Below are 17,091 nucleotides of genomic sequence, written 5' to 3' on the forward strand. Positions count from 1 at the left end.
GTTTTCTCAAATGAAACCTACATGCCAAATATTTATGCAAAATATTTTTACAACTACTACAGCTTTGTTGGAAATGACTGATTTGCCTGGTGGTGTTCACTTGAGATTTTCGGTTTTCCTTTGTTTCAACCTGAACTAAGACAGGGGGTTTAGATGTCTCTCAGTCTGGTTCCTACATTTTGTATAAGCAACCAGGAACTTTTGGAGAATGATTATGTTGAGGGTTTCTAATCATGTTGGAAGGCAATGCAAGTTGGATTTGTGGATGAAATAGCATGGGAAGTATTTAAAAAAAAAAAAAAAATCAGGGGAGGTGGGGGGAAGGAAGAAATCTCTGGATGATTTTAGTGAGGGAATTGATCAGAAAATAGAAATCAGAATGATTGTCCCATTGTTTATGCTATCATAGCATGTCCACAGACACTTGGGAATAAATATGATTCAGTACAACTGCTAAGTCGTATTAAGTCTTATTTAACAATATTTCAATATCACTAAAGAGTTAAAACATCACTTGCTCAGTCATGCAAGTTCTCTGCCATATGATAAGCTTTTTTTTTTTTCTTCTTTTTATTCTTCATTTTATTAGCCTGTCTTTGCTGGTCTCTTCACCCTGGGATCCAGTGACAGGACACGTGAGGATGGCTCAAAGCTGTGCCAGGGGAGGTTCAGACTCGATATTAGAATAAATGTCTTTCCCAAGAGGGTGGTCAGACACTGGAAGAGGCTTCCCAGAGAGCTGGGCAGTGTTTCCCAAACCTGTCTGTGTTCAAGAGGCATTTGGACACTGCTTTTAATAATTTGCTGCAGCTTTTGGTCAGCCCTGCAGTGGCAGTAGGAATAGATGATAACTCTTGGTCCCTTCCAACTGAAATATTCTGTTCTTTTCTGTTCTGTTCTCTATGTTCCCTGCTCTGTCTGCCTTCGTTACTTGCTTGAAGCCAGTGAGTTTGTGTGGATGCACACAGGAAGGTCCTGTCTAAACAAGTTGAGCTACTAGCTGATGTAAATATCAAAAAAAGTCAATAGGCAATGTTGAAAAGATATTTATGCTGTCAAACAATAGGAGATGATCTCACTTTCTGGCATTGCTTAGTGGGGCAAGGAGGCTGGAAGCTCAATGAAAAATATCACTGTATGCAGAGAATGCCTCTTGCAGCAGGGCAGGTGATGGGTAGGAGTTAGATATGGGGAGCAGGAGAATAATTTGGATGTGAATATCCATGGATCTGGCCTTGATTCTGTGTGTTGTTCTACAGTATTCTTTGAAAATGCGAATTTACCTCTAACAGCTGCAGTCCTGATATCACAGACCAGTGCTGCATTAATTTGGACGTGTCCCATTCCCCCCAGCTGAACTCTGCTCATTTGGGCTGAAAGCATTCTCAGGATCACTCCTAAATTAGGTTTCTGTCTAGTCCCCTCCTCGCTTTTGAGACAAATAGAGAGAAATCTCTTGGGGTTTTTTGCTTCTCTGGACCTGTTATAAACTCTGTGACAGCAGCCTGGGTGTGAATTTTCTTCTTAGCCAGATAAAGGCTCTACAACAACTCTCAGAACGTCCCAGCACCTTTGCTGCTGCCTGGCTGCTCGTTAATATTTTATTTATTTATCTCTACCTCTTCACAACTGACTGCTCCACTCTATGTTCTCATTGTATGGAGCATCACTGCTGTATTATCCCCAAGGAGTTGCCTTCTCTGATGATATTAAAGCTGATTATATAATTTATGCTCACACTAGGCTTGCCTGATGAGGCACTAATTAAATGAACGTAGCATTTGTGGTGTTTCTTGCTGTGCCACTACAAAGAAAAAAGGGGACTGGGAAATATGATGTCATTAGAATGAAAGGACAGGTAGCTCTTCCTCCTTTTTCCCCCTAAATAATTAAAATTAGTCAGTTGTAAGAATGAAATTATTTTTACGTGTTAAAAGACATCCATTTGTTTGAAAAATTAAAGTGATTTATATGCTTCAGAGTGAAGAAATTATTGGATTTCAATAGAAATGTTTGCTGTCCTGATAATTTTTATAAAATATTACCTCAGTACTTGTAATTATATTGGGTATCTGAATTTGAACTGTTAATTATCTTTAGCTAGGAATTTCATGGAGGATAATCATATTTCTTTCACTTGAAAATGAACATCTTAAGTAACGAACGAGCTGCAAGCCACAGGTTTTTGGCAGTAATTGCTGCTACTCCCCTATTTTCAAGATAAATCTCTTAATTAACAGCTGTATGGCACTGTCTCACTGCAATATTTCATGCTTTTATAAAAGAATCCAGGGAAATATGAAACGGATTTCTTAGATACGCAAGGAAAAACAGAAGTCCTGCGTGGTTTATTGGCTTCTTAATTCAAACTCTAAGTATACTCAGGAATGGTTATGTTTAATGCTTCTGCCTCTTCTCTGACATAATTACCTGTGAAAACTCAGCAACAAGGGCTGTTGGAACCCACGAGGGGCTTGTGAAATGAACTCATTAATGTTTAGATTTCCAGCCTTAAAAACAGATCAACTCTTTCGAGCATCAAAAAGGTTTTCCTTTTTTTTCTGAATTAAAAAAAAAAAAAAAAAAAAAAAAAAAAAAAAAAAAAAAAAAAAAAAAAGTGGGGTTTAATACAGGAGTCCTGGCAGTGTACAGCAGAGGTTCCTCACTGGGATTTATCCTACCTGGCCAACATGTTCTATGAATTTGTTTTACACAAAGGGTGGAGCGTCACTGCAGGGTTTGGGTTGGAAGGGACATTAAAGATCATCCAGTTCCTCCCCCTGCCACAGACAGGGACACCTCCCGCTGGGCCAGGTTGCCCTAGAGCCTTATCTTATCCCTGCTGAACAACTCAGTTATTTAGCACTTCTAAAAATTATATTTTCTCCCTTTTCTTTGTATGTTTAAAGGTATTAATCCCAAATCTAGTGTGTACTCCAGAATGGAGAGCAACTCTAGTTTTGCTCTCTTCAGACAGCAAACTTCATTCTAGACTGAATTGGGAATGAATATACCCAGTTGTCCAGTCCCTGATTTTCTCAAGAGAGTTGTATAAAAGTCTCTCTCGAGTTTCTGGGAATTTTGGAGCCCACTGAGTTCAGTGGCAGTACAATGCTGCTGTGCGTCCACTTTCTCCCAGGTGTCCTGCTTCACTTGGAAAGTGTGGGTGGAGAAGGCTCAAAGTCATTTGCCTTCTCCCTGTCCAAACTCTACTTCTCCACATCGAACCCCAATGAAAAGTTCCTCTTGCAGGTGGTGGATAGATCAGGCTTCACTGCTTTACACCATGTGGTGTTGCAGGAACAAATAACATTTTCCTATTCCTGCTGTGTGTGCCCCACCATGAACCAGAGAAGCAGTGATTTTCTGTATAACCCTTGCTGCTCAGGCTGGGTGTAGTGCCCCAGTTCCTTTTTTGAAGGATTTAGGGGGATTACTTGCAGCACAAAAACTGGTGTATTCCAGTAAACTCCTTGACCCTGCTGATCATGAGTTTGACAGAAGCATTCTGATCCTCCACTGTAAAAAAATCCTATACATGGAGAAAGCCTTCAGCCTGTCTCCTAAATGTGTTTTACATGCTAATGTGAATGCTTGGGCCAATCTCCTTCAAACATGTTTTAAATTGCGTGCACACCCCTGAGTGAGTGATGCAAGGAAGAAAAAATTGCTTTTGGTAGGGATTATTTGTTGTTAAATATCTCATAAATACCTCCACGACCATGATTTGTACTAGAGCTGAAAAGGCAGGGATATGAGGCTTGTGCTTAGATACTGTGCTTGAAAAGAGAAATTACTAGAAGGAATTCCAGGATCTGAGCTGGTTTAATCTTCTCTTTTGCTGTGTTCTCAGAGAAGGGGGATTTTTTCAAGGTTTCTATCCGCAGAAATGGAAAAGTAGGCTGAGGAACAGGTTCGCTTTTAGGACTTTTACAAAAAGGCTGGTTTTGTTCATGAAATGAACAAATCAAAGCTTAGTTCTCATTTTTTAGTGGCAATGAGATTCATCCTGAGTCCACCTTATGAATTTCAGGTGAGATGAGGTATCTAGAAAGGTACATTAAAATAAAAATCACCAAAAAACCCCCAAAAAAGTTCATAAGAATTCACTGTGACAGTGTTGCAAAAACAATCGAATGACTAATGCTCTTGCTTTTCAGATAATATAAGTCTGTTTTTGTTCTAACATGTCTGTGTCTCCAACATCTTTTATTTCCCACATCCCTTCGTACATTTGTATTTTGTGATGTGCTTTTCACGTTGCTTCTGCTGAACCGTCTTTCTCTGTGAGAAGAAATTGATAAAGCCAAGCCAAAGGGAAGGTGATTGATTGTCCCACTTGGAAAAAAAAAATTAAAAAATATTTTGTGATAAAAAGCTCATAACATTCTTTGGTACTTGTACTTCTACAAAATGCCCTTTGAATTGAATTTCAGCATTGAAATGTATGCACTCATTTGGTGTCATACTTCTTCCTTCAAGAAAGATAAACATTTCAGTCTTTGAACAGTGTGAAACTGAAGACATTCAGCAGTAGCCCTAGCTGCTGGAATTCCTCGGTAGGCTGCTAAGCAATTCCAGTGATGAATAGTCTGTGTTTGCACTTGGGAAGTGTACAGCAATCACTGCAGAAATAAAGCTCTGCAGACAAAGAGATGGATGGTTTTATCTGGTCCTTACAAAGGCCATTCGGATGGCTGTTTTGTGATTTGATGTCACTTAAGTAGCTTGAGGGGCTTTCTTTAGTTCAAAAACTGTAAAGAAGTCATTTATTGTGTGCTTAGCAAAGGATCCATTAAAACTTGAGGGGCTGAGGATCCTCCTGGGATAGTTTAAATTTCAGAGAAACACTCACAAAAGCAATTACATTTTTAAATGAATAATTTATTTGGGGTGCTTTAGATCAGATTCTTGTTTACGGTTTTTTCACCTCATGCATTTCAACTTGGTAATTGATTTGGTCTGCACAGAGAGGTTTTTCAGCACACCTAAATGCCCTCCCTGGAGGGAATCAGGTGTCTGGATGGGATCTGTGGGGTCTCCAGGAGCTGTTATCCTCCTTATTCCTTCTGAACTCATTTCTTTAAAAATAACATCTTAGAAACAAACAGAACAATTGAGTCTAATGTAATTTTTTACTTATTCAAATAATGATAGTGCATTTTAAAGCATTTTGACAGGCCCTGGCAGAACCTGTGGCTTGTCTCACGGGAGTTTTTCCTGAGTTCAGCATCTTATGGCATCAGGACTTTGATTTGAGTTAGCTACACCAATTGTCAAAAATATCTCATTTCCTCATTCCTTTCTCCTCTTACAACATTTAAAATCAATTAAATATTTCTGTCTGCAATTGGTATCCACATGTCTCTTGTGTTGACATTGTTTTAAACTAACTGAGACTGATATTCTGCTATTCATTTACATCAGTGTCTCCAAAAAGGGCTGGTTGGTATTTGATATTGCTTTTTTCTTCATTATATATAGAGATTTTCATTTATTTTCTGGAAGAGGGCAACTTAGAAGTGTTATTTGTATCGCTTTGCTGAATCTTTGGGATCTGTTTTCTCAATAATTTTTACTAGGACAGTAGGCAGGGTGTAACCCTTCAGGGCACGTGTGTATTTGCATTTCCTTCGTGATGCAGTGATGTATTGACTCCAGGTGGTGCAGGAAAAAGTGCTCAAATATATTCCACTGATGGACCAATTCTCCAGCATAAATATCACCTCTAGGCCCAGGATTCTTGAGGAGTGAATTGTTTTTCTTAATGTTCTTGACTGACATCTTCAAAACAGAGCCTTCAGGCAAAGTTGCCCCCATGGCGTGCACAGCAATTGAGTTGTCTCGAGTTCTGCAGTTACTTTTAGAATGGATATCCCACTTCCCAGAGCTTTTTGCTGTTAATTCCGTGGGTTTTGCTGCTGACTCTGCATGCACTGGGGCTGTTTTGTCAAGCAGCTCTTCCTGGATTTGCACACTGCAGGGTAAGGGAAGTCAGTCTGAAATTCTGCAGTGTAAGGCTTCTCTGCACAATGTTAGTTCTGCAGCCACAACATTAGTATTATATATTAATATATTGTTAGAGTACTATGCTTTTTTTTTTCCCCCCTCTTACATTAGGTGTGGGTTCCTCCAGAGGGGTGTTTGTGACCCTCTTCCTTATGCCTTTTGTAGTTTAGAGGAACACATCAACCACCCAAGATCTGCCTCTGCATTTATTACAAATACAGAACCTGCCGAGCTTCCATGAGCACCTCCTGCTGGAAGTGTGGCAGACCCTGAAAAGAACCCCACAGATTTCGGGGGAAGAGTCGTTTTAAAATATCACCAGATTCTCGCTAAAGCCCTTCTAGCTAAATCTGCTGCTGCTGCGCACCAGGCTGACAATTGCTGGTAAAATTGCCTGGTAAATATGGTCAGTATGGTCAGTAATCCTAAATATGAGTCTGTGTGAACTGAACACCTACTTTGGAGTTTGGGCAATATTCCTTTAAGCCTCTAAATTGCTGGGAATTGTCGATTGCCTGAAAATGAAATCACGAAGCAATTGATTCTTCTGCCTGGGAATACTGCCTCCAGATTTCAGTTCACCTAGAAAATAACAACCTGAGGTGAAAAACAGAAATATTACATAAAGGTATTTTTGGAGTGGGAAAGTTTTTGCTTCAGGATTGCATTTGATATTGCATATCAAATATTAATATCAAATATTAATTTTGGTGGCTCCATTTACTCATCTGGAAGATGAAATGATACAAACAAATCCTTTCCTTGTCCACTGTCTCTCTGGAAGGTGTGAGAGCAGCCACAGGAGAGAAGTTCAGTGCAGAAATTTGGTGCCCGAGTTCCCTCGTCACTGCCACTTGTGCATGTTCTATAGCAAATGGGTAATGGAACCTAAAACTCTCATTTAAATATAATTCAATTACAGTGCAAACTGTCTGGATCCTTTTCTGCTCTGAACCTTAATGTTTTAGAATAGGTCTAAAATCAGGAAAGATGTGCTGAAGGTTGAAGCATGAGAAAGCTTTTGTGACTCATGTTAAAAATTGCTTAAATGTTTAATTTAGTGTCTGATGTCCCCAAGAGGAAAAAGGTAAATTGCTGAAGGAAGAAAAAAATTAAATTTCTTTGGGATAAGTGAATGTCTAGAGGCAACGCAGTGTTTGCAGATGTGTCAGATTATGTGAAAGCTGAGTATGTATATTATGAAAACATCAAATTTCTTCTGAGTGTTCCCTTGCCTGGTTGCTTGCATTATTCCATAGGTAACACCACTGCTGTGGAGAATATACGTATGCCATGGATCTTGTTGAAGAATATTTTTTCCCATTCATTTCCCCAAAAATGTGATTTTCTTTAAGTTTGCAAGGTCGTGGCTGCTTTAATAAAAAAAAAAAAATCCCAACCAACCAAGTCAGTGTTAATTACAATTTACTCTAGTGATGTGTTCTGCTTTATCAGTTGCATTTTCAGGCCTTGGCTTCACCACCTTCTACCTGGCTGGAAAGCTGCACTGCTTCACGGAGAGCGGCCGAGGGAAGAGCTGGAGGCTCTGTGCAGCCATCCTGCCCCTCTACTGCGCCATGATGATCGCCCTGTCACGGATGTGTGACTACAAACACCACTGGCAAGGTGACACAGGGACAAACCCTTTATCCTGCTTTGTTTTTTTCTTAGTTACTCATGAATTTCTTTGATTTTTAGTTGGTTGTTTTTCTGGTTTTTTTTCCCAGTACATCGTGTGAGTTAAAACACGTTGCTGTGCTATAGATTTTCCTCGCTCCTGGGTTGATGCTGGGGTTTCCTAGTGAGGTTGAATTAGCTAGCACTAACCTTCAGACCACTCTGAACCTTCAGAGCCTCAGGCCCCTGCCACAGCATCCTCTCCTCCCTCCCAGCAGGCACTTTGGGAGTGCAGCACCCCGTCAGATCAGCTGCATCTCTCACTGTGCTCTCAGAGTCCTTCAGAATTCAGGTGTGAGATGTAACTGATGTAGAAGGCTGTGCTCTTTATCACTAACACACTCATGTGTGACAGTTCAGAAATCTCTGCTATCAATTCTTTCTTTCATCATGTCTTGACTCCCTTTATGGTCACCTTTGTAACTTCCTTGCTTTACTCATGTCTTCTGCTAAGTAGACCAGCCTGTAATTACTTTTTTTCCCTATTTGTGCCTATGTTCCTATAAGAAATAGCATGCATGGTATTTCTGATGCTGTTATGTAGGTCATCCTGGATTTCTGGGGTATTGCTTGCCCTGTGCTGCTGGCCTTGCAAACTGGACTCCCCTCAGGGTCCTGAGTGCTCCCTTCAATCACCTGAAATTTCAATTTCACGCGGGTTACATGCTGTTTCCTGTTTGCCAGCACTGTGGTGGGCTGACCCTGGCTGGACACCAGGCCTGTCACTCCCCTTCCCAGCTGGAAGGGTGAGAGAAAATGCAGTGAGAGGTTCGTGAGTCAAGATAAGTTGAGGTAGAGATCACTCAGCCGTTGCTGTCACGGTGCCAGGAGCAGCTCCTGCCCCTCCTTCCTCACTGACCTTGGTGGCAGCAGGGCTGTTTCTCTCACATGTTCTCACTCCTCTCTCCAGATGCCATTGCAGTTGTCCAGATTTTTATTCCAGATTTTTAGATCTGCTGTCCCAGAGATGTTCCCACATCCCTGCTGTGCTCAGCCAGTGTCAGATCCATCCTGTAGCTGGCTGGAGTTGGCTCTGTTGCGTGTGGAGAAGCTTCTAGCAGATTCTCCCAGAAGACATCACTGTAGCTCCCTCTGCTACCAAAACCTGGCCCCAAACCCCAGAACAAAGGCGCAGCAGTCTGTTGGTTCCTTCACATATTTCAGAGAATCACAGAATCACTGGGTTGGAAGAGACCTCCAAGATCATCGAGTTCAACCCAGCCCCAACACCTCAACCAAACCCTGGCACCCAGTGCCACATCCAGATTTTATTTAAACACATCCAAGGATGGTGACTCCACCACCTCCGTGGGCAGACCATTCCTGTTCTTTAGCACTCTTTCTGTGAAAAACTTCTTCCTAATATCCAGCCTATATTTTCCTCGGTGCAGCTTGAGGCTGTGTCCTCTCCTTCTGTCAGTGCTGCCTGGAGAAAGAGACCAACCCCAGCTGAGCACAGCCATCCTTCAGGGAGTTGTGGAGAGTGATCAGGTCACCTCTGAGTCTCCTTTTCTCCAGGCTGAACAACCCCAGCTCCCTCAGCCCTTCCTCACAGGGTTTGTGCTCCCAGCCCCTCACCAGCCTGGTTCCCTCCTCTGGAAGTGCTCAAGGGTCTCAATGTCCACTCTGAACTGAGGGGACAGAGCTGGACACAGCACTCAGTGTCCACCCTAAACTGGGCACAGCACTCAGTGTCCACCCTAAACTGGGCACAGCACTCAGTGTCCACCCTAAACTGGACACAGCACTCAGTGTCCACCCTAAACTGAGGGGACAGAGCTGGACACAGCACTCAGTGTCCATCCTGAACTGGGCACAGCACTCAGTGTCCACCCTAAACTGGACACAGCACTCAGTGTCCATCCTAAACTGGACACAGCACTCAGTATCCACCCTAAACTGAGGGGCCAGAGCTGGACACAGCACTCAGTGTCCATCCTGAACTGGACACAGCACTCAGTGTCCATCCTGAACTGGACACAGCACTCAGTGTCCATCCTGAACTGGACACAGCACTCAGTGTCCATCCTAAACTGGACACAGCACTCAGTGTCCATCCTAAACTGGACACAGCACTCAGTGTCCATCCTAAACTGGACACAGCACTCAGTGTCCATCCTAAACTGGACACAGAGCTCAATGTCCACCCTAAACTGAGGGGACAGAACTGGACACAGCACTCAATGTCCACCCTAAACTGGACACAGCACTCAGTGTCCACTCTAAACTGAGGGGACAGAGCTGGACACAGCACTCAGTGTCCTTCCTAAACTGGACACAGCACTCAGTGTCCACCCTAAGCTGGACACAGCACTCAGTGTCCATCCTAAACTGGACACAGCACTCAGTGTCCACCCTGAACTGAGGGGACAGAGCTGGACACAGCACTTGAGGTGCAGCCTCACCCGTGCCCAGTACAGGGGAAGAATTTTAGTGGATTGCTGCATTGCTCTGTCCCCCTGAGCGCCTTCTTGTCTCACCCAGCAGCCAGCACACCAGAACCAACTCAGCCATGCTTTCTCTCATCCTGCTGTGCTCCTGCAGCTGCTCCATCACCAGCCATTGGCCTTGACATGTTCTCTGAGGAGCCTCCTGGTTTCCAGCAGAGCCTTGTCTTGTTTCAGGACTCATCAATCTCCTTTTCTCTGTGACACTGGGGCTGGAGAGAGCCTCCAGCACAAAACGGCTGAGCGGGAGGTGCTGCCTCGCCAGCCTGGCAGGAGGCACAGAAAGCTCTCCACCCTTTTCTGGCCTGAGCTCTCTGTTGAAGAGAAAAGGAGGAGTGTGAAGAAATGTGGAGGGTGCAGGTTCACTCTGGAGTTTGGAACACGTTGCAGTGTGTACTATCTCAGCAGAATTATTTATGGACTGTGCTGTGAGGCAGGGTACGATGGTGTGCTTTGTGCATGGTGGAGGAAAACTGCACCCAGGGGGTTGTGGCTTGGTTCTTCACAGCTGCTCCTGTTCTCCCTTTGAATTTCAAGGAGATGGAGCAGCAAACTCATCTCTTCCCAAGAGCAGTGCTGGCAGACGTTGTCCTGCAGGCGACCTCTGCTTTCCCCTGACAGACCTGTGCTCCCAAGGGAGAGACTTCTTCACTCTGGGCACAGCACAGAACCTCAGCCCTTGGCTTTTATGCTCAGCAGAGTCAGCTAATTGTAGTAAATTATTTATGGTGCCTTTGCGCTGGAGCCTAACTCTGCTGTGGGAAAGGAAAAAGGACCATTAGTTTGGAGTCCAAGACTTAGCACAGTGCAGGTGAGAGATGGAGGGGAGTGTCCCTACATTAAAAATCCATTGAGCGTGCTTCCAACATTAATATTATGAGAGCTTTATGGGCTCCCTTCAATTTGGCTGGAGAGAGTGATATTCAAGGCCTTAGTATTGATATTAGTGAGTGTTAGGATATTTCACTGTGAATCCTGAATTCCTGAATATATCAATCCCCAATATATAAGTCCCTGTACAGGCTTATAATTCTAAAAATGTTAATTTACTCATGGAATAAGGGAGAATTTTGTATGGAAAAAAGTAAAGTTAAATACTGAGAATGAAATAATATTCTTTTTCCTTTATGGAAAAAAGGGGGAAAAAAAAGGAAAAAATAAAAAGAGGAAAATTATTTCTACCATGAAATCAAATAAAAGACTTTTTTTTTTTTTTTTTCCCCAAAAACAGGAGTTAAAATAGCTGCCTGTGTTTTTTGTTTATTACCCCCAGTCAAGCAAGGTCAGTAAGACAGAAACCTTTGGCATAAATCATGCAGTGAATTTGTATTACTGTGGTTCTCAAGCTGAGACATGCAGAGTTGCATGACTTGTGTAAAGGTTTTGAAAGAAATTATCTGGGCAAGTTTTCAGCAAGCCTCAAAATCCCGGGGAACTTAAAGAGCACTTGAAAAATCTGGTGTTTCTCCATGATTAAAAATAGCAATCATAGGCTTGACCTGATAAGCAAAATAATAATAAAAAAAACAACTGGAACACTACTCAGTCAGAGTAGGATAATCTAAGAATTGTGCCCAACACAGGTTTACAGAAATTAATCTTGTCACAGTAACTAAGTTTTTTACGGGTTGATTGATGCTGTGCAGTAAAAATTCTTGCCCTCAGTACCTTTAATACCATTATAGTTTGGTAGGGACAGGCTGATGAAATCAGTCAGCCTCCAGTGGGGTAGGATAAGTTGCTGTCTGCACACAATCACCTTTTAAATTCTTGTTTGAGCCCCTGTTACATTATTTTGTGACAGATTCATTATATCTTTTTGTGTGGAGGAAGAGAACATAGGATTAGAAAACATCTCCTGGGTCATTCCATGTAGTCCTGTTCTTCAAATGTGACTTACAGTTACATTTCTTAAATTTATCCACCTCAGTATCAAATTTTTCAGGTTTTCTTGCCCTAGACATTCCTGATGAAAGGTCTCTCACTCCTCTGATGATTACAAACTGCACACTGAAAATTGAACCACATGTGTGTTACAACACAAATCACGCTGAGGAAACAGAGTTTTTAATCTATATTTAATGACTTTAGATAAAACTAATTTGTATTGATTTACCCTTTTTTGCCAGTAAACTCAATGATTCACCATTTTTACTATACTTCGGGTTTTTTGAAATTGAAAGAATAGAAACACAGGTATACACAGATGATGTGGTGCTGAATCAGTCTTGTTAAAATAAAATGTGTTGTCAGGTTATATTTTTAACCAGTGCCTTTTACCTCGCTTCATTATTCTTCATGGTGAATCTGAGGCTTTCACAGAGAGTGTATTTCCAGTGAAATTTTTCTCTTGTTGATTGTAAATGAAACACAAGATGAGGTATTTTAGTAGGAGGCAGAACCAGAAACAGAAGGATTCTTCCATAGAAAATTTAAAATTCCCTGTGTGTGAGAGCTGCAAATATCTCACCCAATAGCCTTATTTTATTTTCTGATAAGAGCATGGGGTACTAAAAAAACATCAAAGAAAGATATTCAAAAGGTGTTAAATCAGTTAACAGGCATGCTTAGTCTTTGACCTTTCAGATGCTTCTGGTAAAAATTCATCCAGATTGAAATTGTTCTTGGCAGTCTGCTTTTGTAAGTGGGAGAAGACCCGTGGGTTGCCTCCCCACAAATGGTCAGCTGTGATCTGGAACATCAGGAGTGTTTGATACCCCAAGGATGCTGTCCAATTCCCTGTGTTCATCTCCCAAAATTTAGCCAACCATCTACAATTTGGGTGTTCAAAATATTACACAAGCCTCCAAGGACTGATTTTATGTGCCCAGTGTGATTGTGGTGTTTGGTTCCAAATTCTTGAGGAAAATTCATATTTCTCATTTTCTGTGTTAAACACTTTCACATCAACCAAATGTCTTTTATTTCCAATTGCTGCTCCTGGCTGCCCTTTCCTTGGTAACGTGCTTCTGCTTTTGTTGCTTTTTTTCCCCTCCAGATGCTTTCGTTGGAGGGATCATTGGCCTCATTTTTGCTTATATTTGCTACAGACAGCACTACCCTCCTTTGGGTAATACAGCCTGTCACAAATCCTACGTCAGCCTGCTGGATCAGAACTCAGTGAAGAAAGAAGAGAGACCTACAGCAGACAATGCCACTGGGCTGCCTCTGGAGGGAATAACCGAAGGTCCCGTATGACTTTGAGAAATGTGCAGAATGAACTTTTAGCCTTCTCACATTTCCTCCAAACTCGTCTCTTAACAGTGGTTCTTATTGTACATTTTTTTCTTTTGTTTCTTTCCTTTTTTATAAAGGGAGTTTAAATATTTTGTTTTTAATGCCGTGATACCATCATACTTTTAGAGTTAAGCTTTCAGTTCATACTGACTTGCTGAATTATCTGTTTTCAGTCTACTGCAAACAGGTAGAACTACTCGAGGGAAGGAGAAAGATTATTAAAAACAATCTAATGTGGAGAATGGTTAAGAGAGTAATTTTGAGATCTGGAAACAGATTTTCTGAAGTGCTGAGTATCTTCTACAAAGTTCTTCTCGTCTTCAGCACTCATTGATTTCGATGGGTGGCGAGTACACAGAGCACTTTTCATCAGGTGTTCAACATCTGTAATTTGATAATTTAGGGCATCATCCTTACTTTTGTCTTGCTGCCTTCTGGCATTAACAAAAATCTCCACATGTTGGTGGAACTTTGTATTAATTGTCAAGTTTTGCCAAGGTCATTCTGAGCTACTAATGACTAAGAAGGCGAAAGGTGTGGATGGTGAAGCGCTTGTAAGGGCCAAGCCTTGTGCATTAGTAGTTCCATAGGATGATTCTTACATTCAAGAAACTCCATGCTGTTAAAATTACCAACTAATCCATCCAGGGTGGATTAGAAGCTTGGTATTGCACCATCAGCAATTTTTGAGAACTCTCGCAGTATTTGCCGTCAAAACAGACCGAAAGGAAAGAACACCCATTGCATTTAACAAGCTGAAGTCTTTCAAACAGGTGTTTAAAACCCCCTCAAAGCGGGAGGATAAAGAAACACTAAGTTTTCCGTGGATCTCGGTGTGCCATGTTCATTCTTGTGTAGTGACTCACTGCAGCATTGGTGACCTGAGGAAACGCAAAGATTCCCATTCGTGACTTTGGGCGCACGACCATGAATGCTCGTGGTGGTTTCCAGCACTGTAACCTACCCAGAGGAAGGCTGGAGACAGTTTTCCACTAACCCCACCCCACATTTTCAGCTCACCATGCCCTTGGGCGTGGTGCTTGCCAAGGCTGGCTCGGTACCTGAATTGGAGCTCTCCTGAATCAAACCGCTGTCGGTACGGAGAAGGCTGACGAGCGTGTGACCTAAGTTAATTTGTTATCAGTAGGATTCTGTTGGCTGCGTATGCACTTTGCAGTATACATCACATTCCTGCGAGATGATGTACCTTTGGATGGCAGAATGTCAGATTCCAGGTTTTCTTCTCCTTAGGTTTCCTGTGAAAAATGCAGGCAAAATATTCCAGACCACACCCTGGCAGTTGAATATTTCTTGGAGCAATCAAGATAAATGCTGATCAACGACCACAATTACGGTGCTTCAGACTGGAGGAGACTGCTGCCATGATTATAATTTCTGTGTTCCTGTTGGAATAGGCATCGGCCTGGTAGACATGTTGTGATTCAAACAGCTCTATGTCTTTATGTAAGGCTTGTCACTTACTTTCCTCAAAGCTAAGCTTTGTAGATTTTTTTTTTTTTTTTTTTTTTTCCTTTTTTTTGGAGAAGAGCTGCTTCCTGATTGGCAACACTTGAATTTTTATAAAAAGCAAGTAAATTAGAGTCCCACTAAATATAAGCCTAATAACTGTGTACAAGAGGATGCAACCTTGCCGTATATAAACTTATATGATATTTGGAAAAGGCTATAAATAGGAAGTGACATTAAGGAACAGAATGTAACAGGCGTGAACCCAGGAGGTTCTGTAGAATTCAAGCCTTGCAAAGCTGGTGCAGTTTAACCATGTCAGAGGGAGGATGTTTCACTTACAGAATTCTGAGCTCTACATCAGAAGCAGTTGAACTTAGCTGTGGTTTTCCTGGTGAATTTACAGTAATTCACAATGCCAGCATCAGCAAAGCAAAGTTATTTGGCATTTGCACCGGATTTGACAGGACGCTCCTCTGGTGTGGTTGAGATCTCATTCTAGAAATCCACAGAGTTCAATGGAGGTTGAATCTTCCTACAAAGTTTTTAAACCCTCCTACAGAATTCTGTAACAAATGTAGTTTTCTATTGCTCCATGTGGGAAGATTACTGAAAGCCCCAGAGTCAGGGTAAGGCTTAGCCATTAGCTCTTTCTTTCAGCAGGAACCCTAGTCTTCCAGGTTATATGCAAATGTTAAAAAAATTAAATCTTCAGTCAAAATTAGAAGTTTAATACCGATGCATAGAGCATTTTGCATGTTTTTATATAGATCTGGCTTATTCTCAAAATGGAGTGGGGCCTTCTAACTGTGCTGTAGACATTCTCAGTGTTTTAATGGCTTTTGGTACAGAAAAGCTGTCTTTGGGATGAGGAAAAGCTCACACAGCCCTTGAGCGAGTAGTGGCTGTTAAAGGATTGGAACACAGAGTGTAATACAGCATAAAAACTGAAATTGCAGGAGTAATTAGTGACCTCGGAAAAGCAGTAAAGAATAACACATTTTAATGGGAATAATTAAATCGAGAGTCATAAAATAGACAATGTAAAAGGTTTGATTAGAATGTAATTAAAATTATGAAAGACTTAATGGAATGAAATTTGTGGAGGGGTCTGTAGGTGCCACAATCACCAGTGCAAAGCCAGCGTAGGGAAGGCATTTTTGTGGATCAATGTGTTTTAATCTCATGCTTTCTCAGTGTGAAGGAAATGTAATGTTGTAATGCACCAATAAAACAACACATGAATGTGGGTTTGTACATCAGCGTGTTATCATTTTTTTGAGAAGAATATAATTTAGCAAGTTATTTTCGTTAATAAACCATGTAGAGCATCACACACAAAAAAACCCCTGGAAACAGTCATTGGTACTGATAAACAGTCATTACTGATGCTATGAAAATGGAACACTGTCACCGAGACACACAAAGCAGCCACATGCAGACAAGAGGTTTTGCAGAGCAGAGGTTTCTCCGTCCAGCTCAAAAGCTGAATCCAGGCGGAGAGACAGCCTCTTTGTTTTATTTCTTACTTTTTATACAGTTGTGGGTCTAGCAGAAGATTGGCTTTTAGAGTTTTCACCCCTCAGCCTCAGTGGCCAGACCAGCCGTCAGTTACAATTGTTTTCAGGTTAGAAATATGCAAACAAAGGACAGAGAATGAAAAACAAAGGATTTGTTTATGTTACATATGTGGGAAAAGTTAGAAAACTGCTCTTAATATCGTGCAGTAACTAAAAATCTGACTCCATTTATGAAAATCAAAAAGGCTATAAAAAACTCAGAAAAACCAGGGTAACATAACACCCTCCATAATGCTCTTCAACTTTCCTCCAGGCAGAGGTGTAGTGTAAGTCTGCAAGGCTGAAGTTCTGTGATTGTTACCCAGCCAAACCCAACAGGTCCTTTCCCTGGTCCCAGTCCATATCTCAAATTACACTGCAAGTGCTGTATTTAATAACAAATGTGCTAAAGCTAGAACAGGAGAGCAATATCGAATCAAACACAGCAGGGATGTCCTGAAACCATGAGACTGGGAGCCAGCAAAATGTCCCCACGGTGAATGCAAACCTCAGGCATTGGGTTAGGAATGGAGCATTTGTGCTGATTAATTCAGATTTTGTTGCTTTTTCTAATTTGGCCCTCTATTTTTTTTTCCCTGTGCATAGAACAATTTCTATTTAATGTGAAAATAGGACCTCATTTTCTTTCTTTCTACCCATGGCAAAAAATACTCTGCTGTGGACTGGGGGAAAAA

At 41.6% G+C, this 17,091-nt stretch overlaps 1 protein-coding gene across 1 annotated transcript in view; it reads left to right on the forward strand.

The window, feature by feature from the left end:
• Positions 1–16,094, forward strand: part of PLPP4 (phospholipid phosphatase 4) — a 50,361-nt gene extending 34,267 nt beyond the window's left edge. Inside the window, exons 6-8 of the mRNA XM_040071139.1 lie at positions 7,465–7,635; positions 13,132–13,320; positions 14,622–16,094. Coding sequence (XP_039927073.1) covers positions 7,465–7,635; positions 13,132–13,320; positions 14,622–14,632 — 371 coding nt within the window. The 3' untranslated portion in view covers positions 14,633–16,094. The remainder of the gene's footprint in view (positions 1–7,464; positions 7,636–13,131; positions 13,321–14,621) is intronic.
• Positions 16,095–17,091: the final 997 nt, after the last annotated feature.

Source organism: Hirundo rustica, chromosome 8, assembly GCF_015227805.2.
Source record: "Hirundo rustica isolate bHirRus1 chromosome 8, bHirRus1.pri.v3, whole genome shotgun sequence".
Classification (NCBI taxonomy): domain Eukaryota; kingdom Metazoa; phylum Chordata; class Aves; order Passeriformes; family Hirundinidae; genus Hirundo; species Hirundo rustica.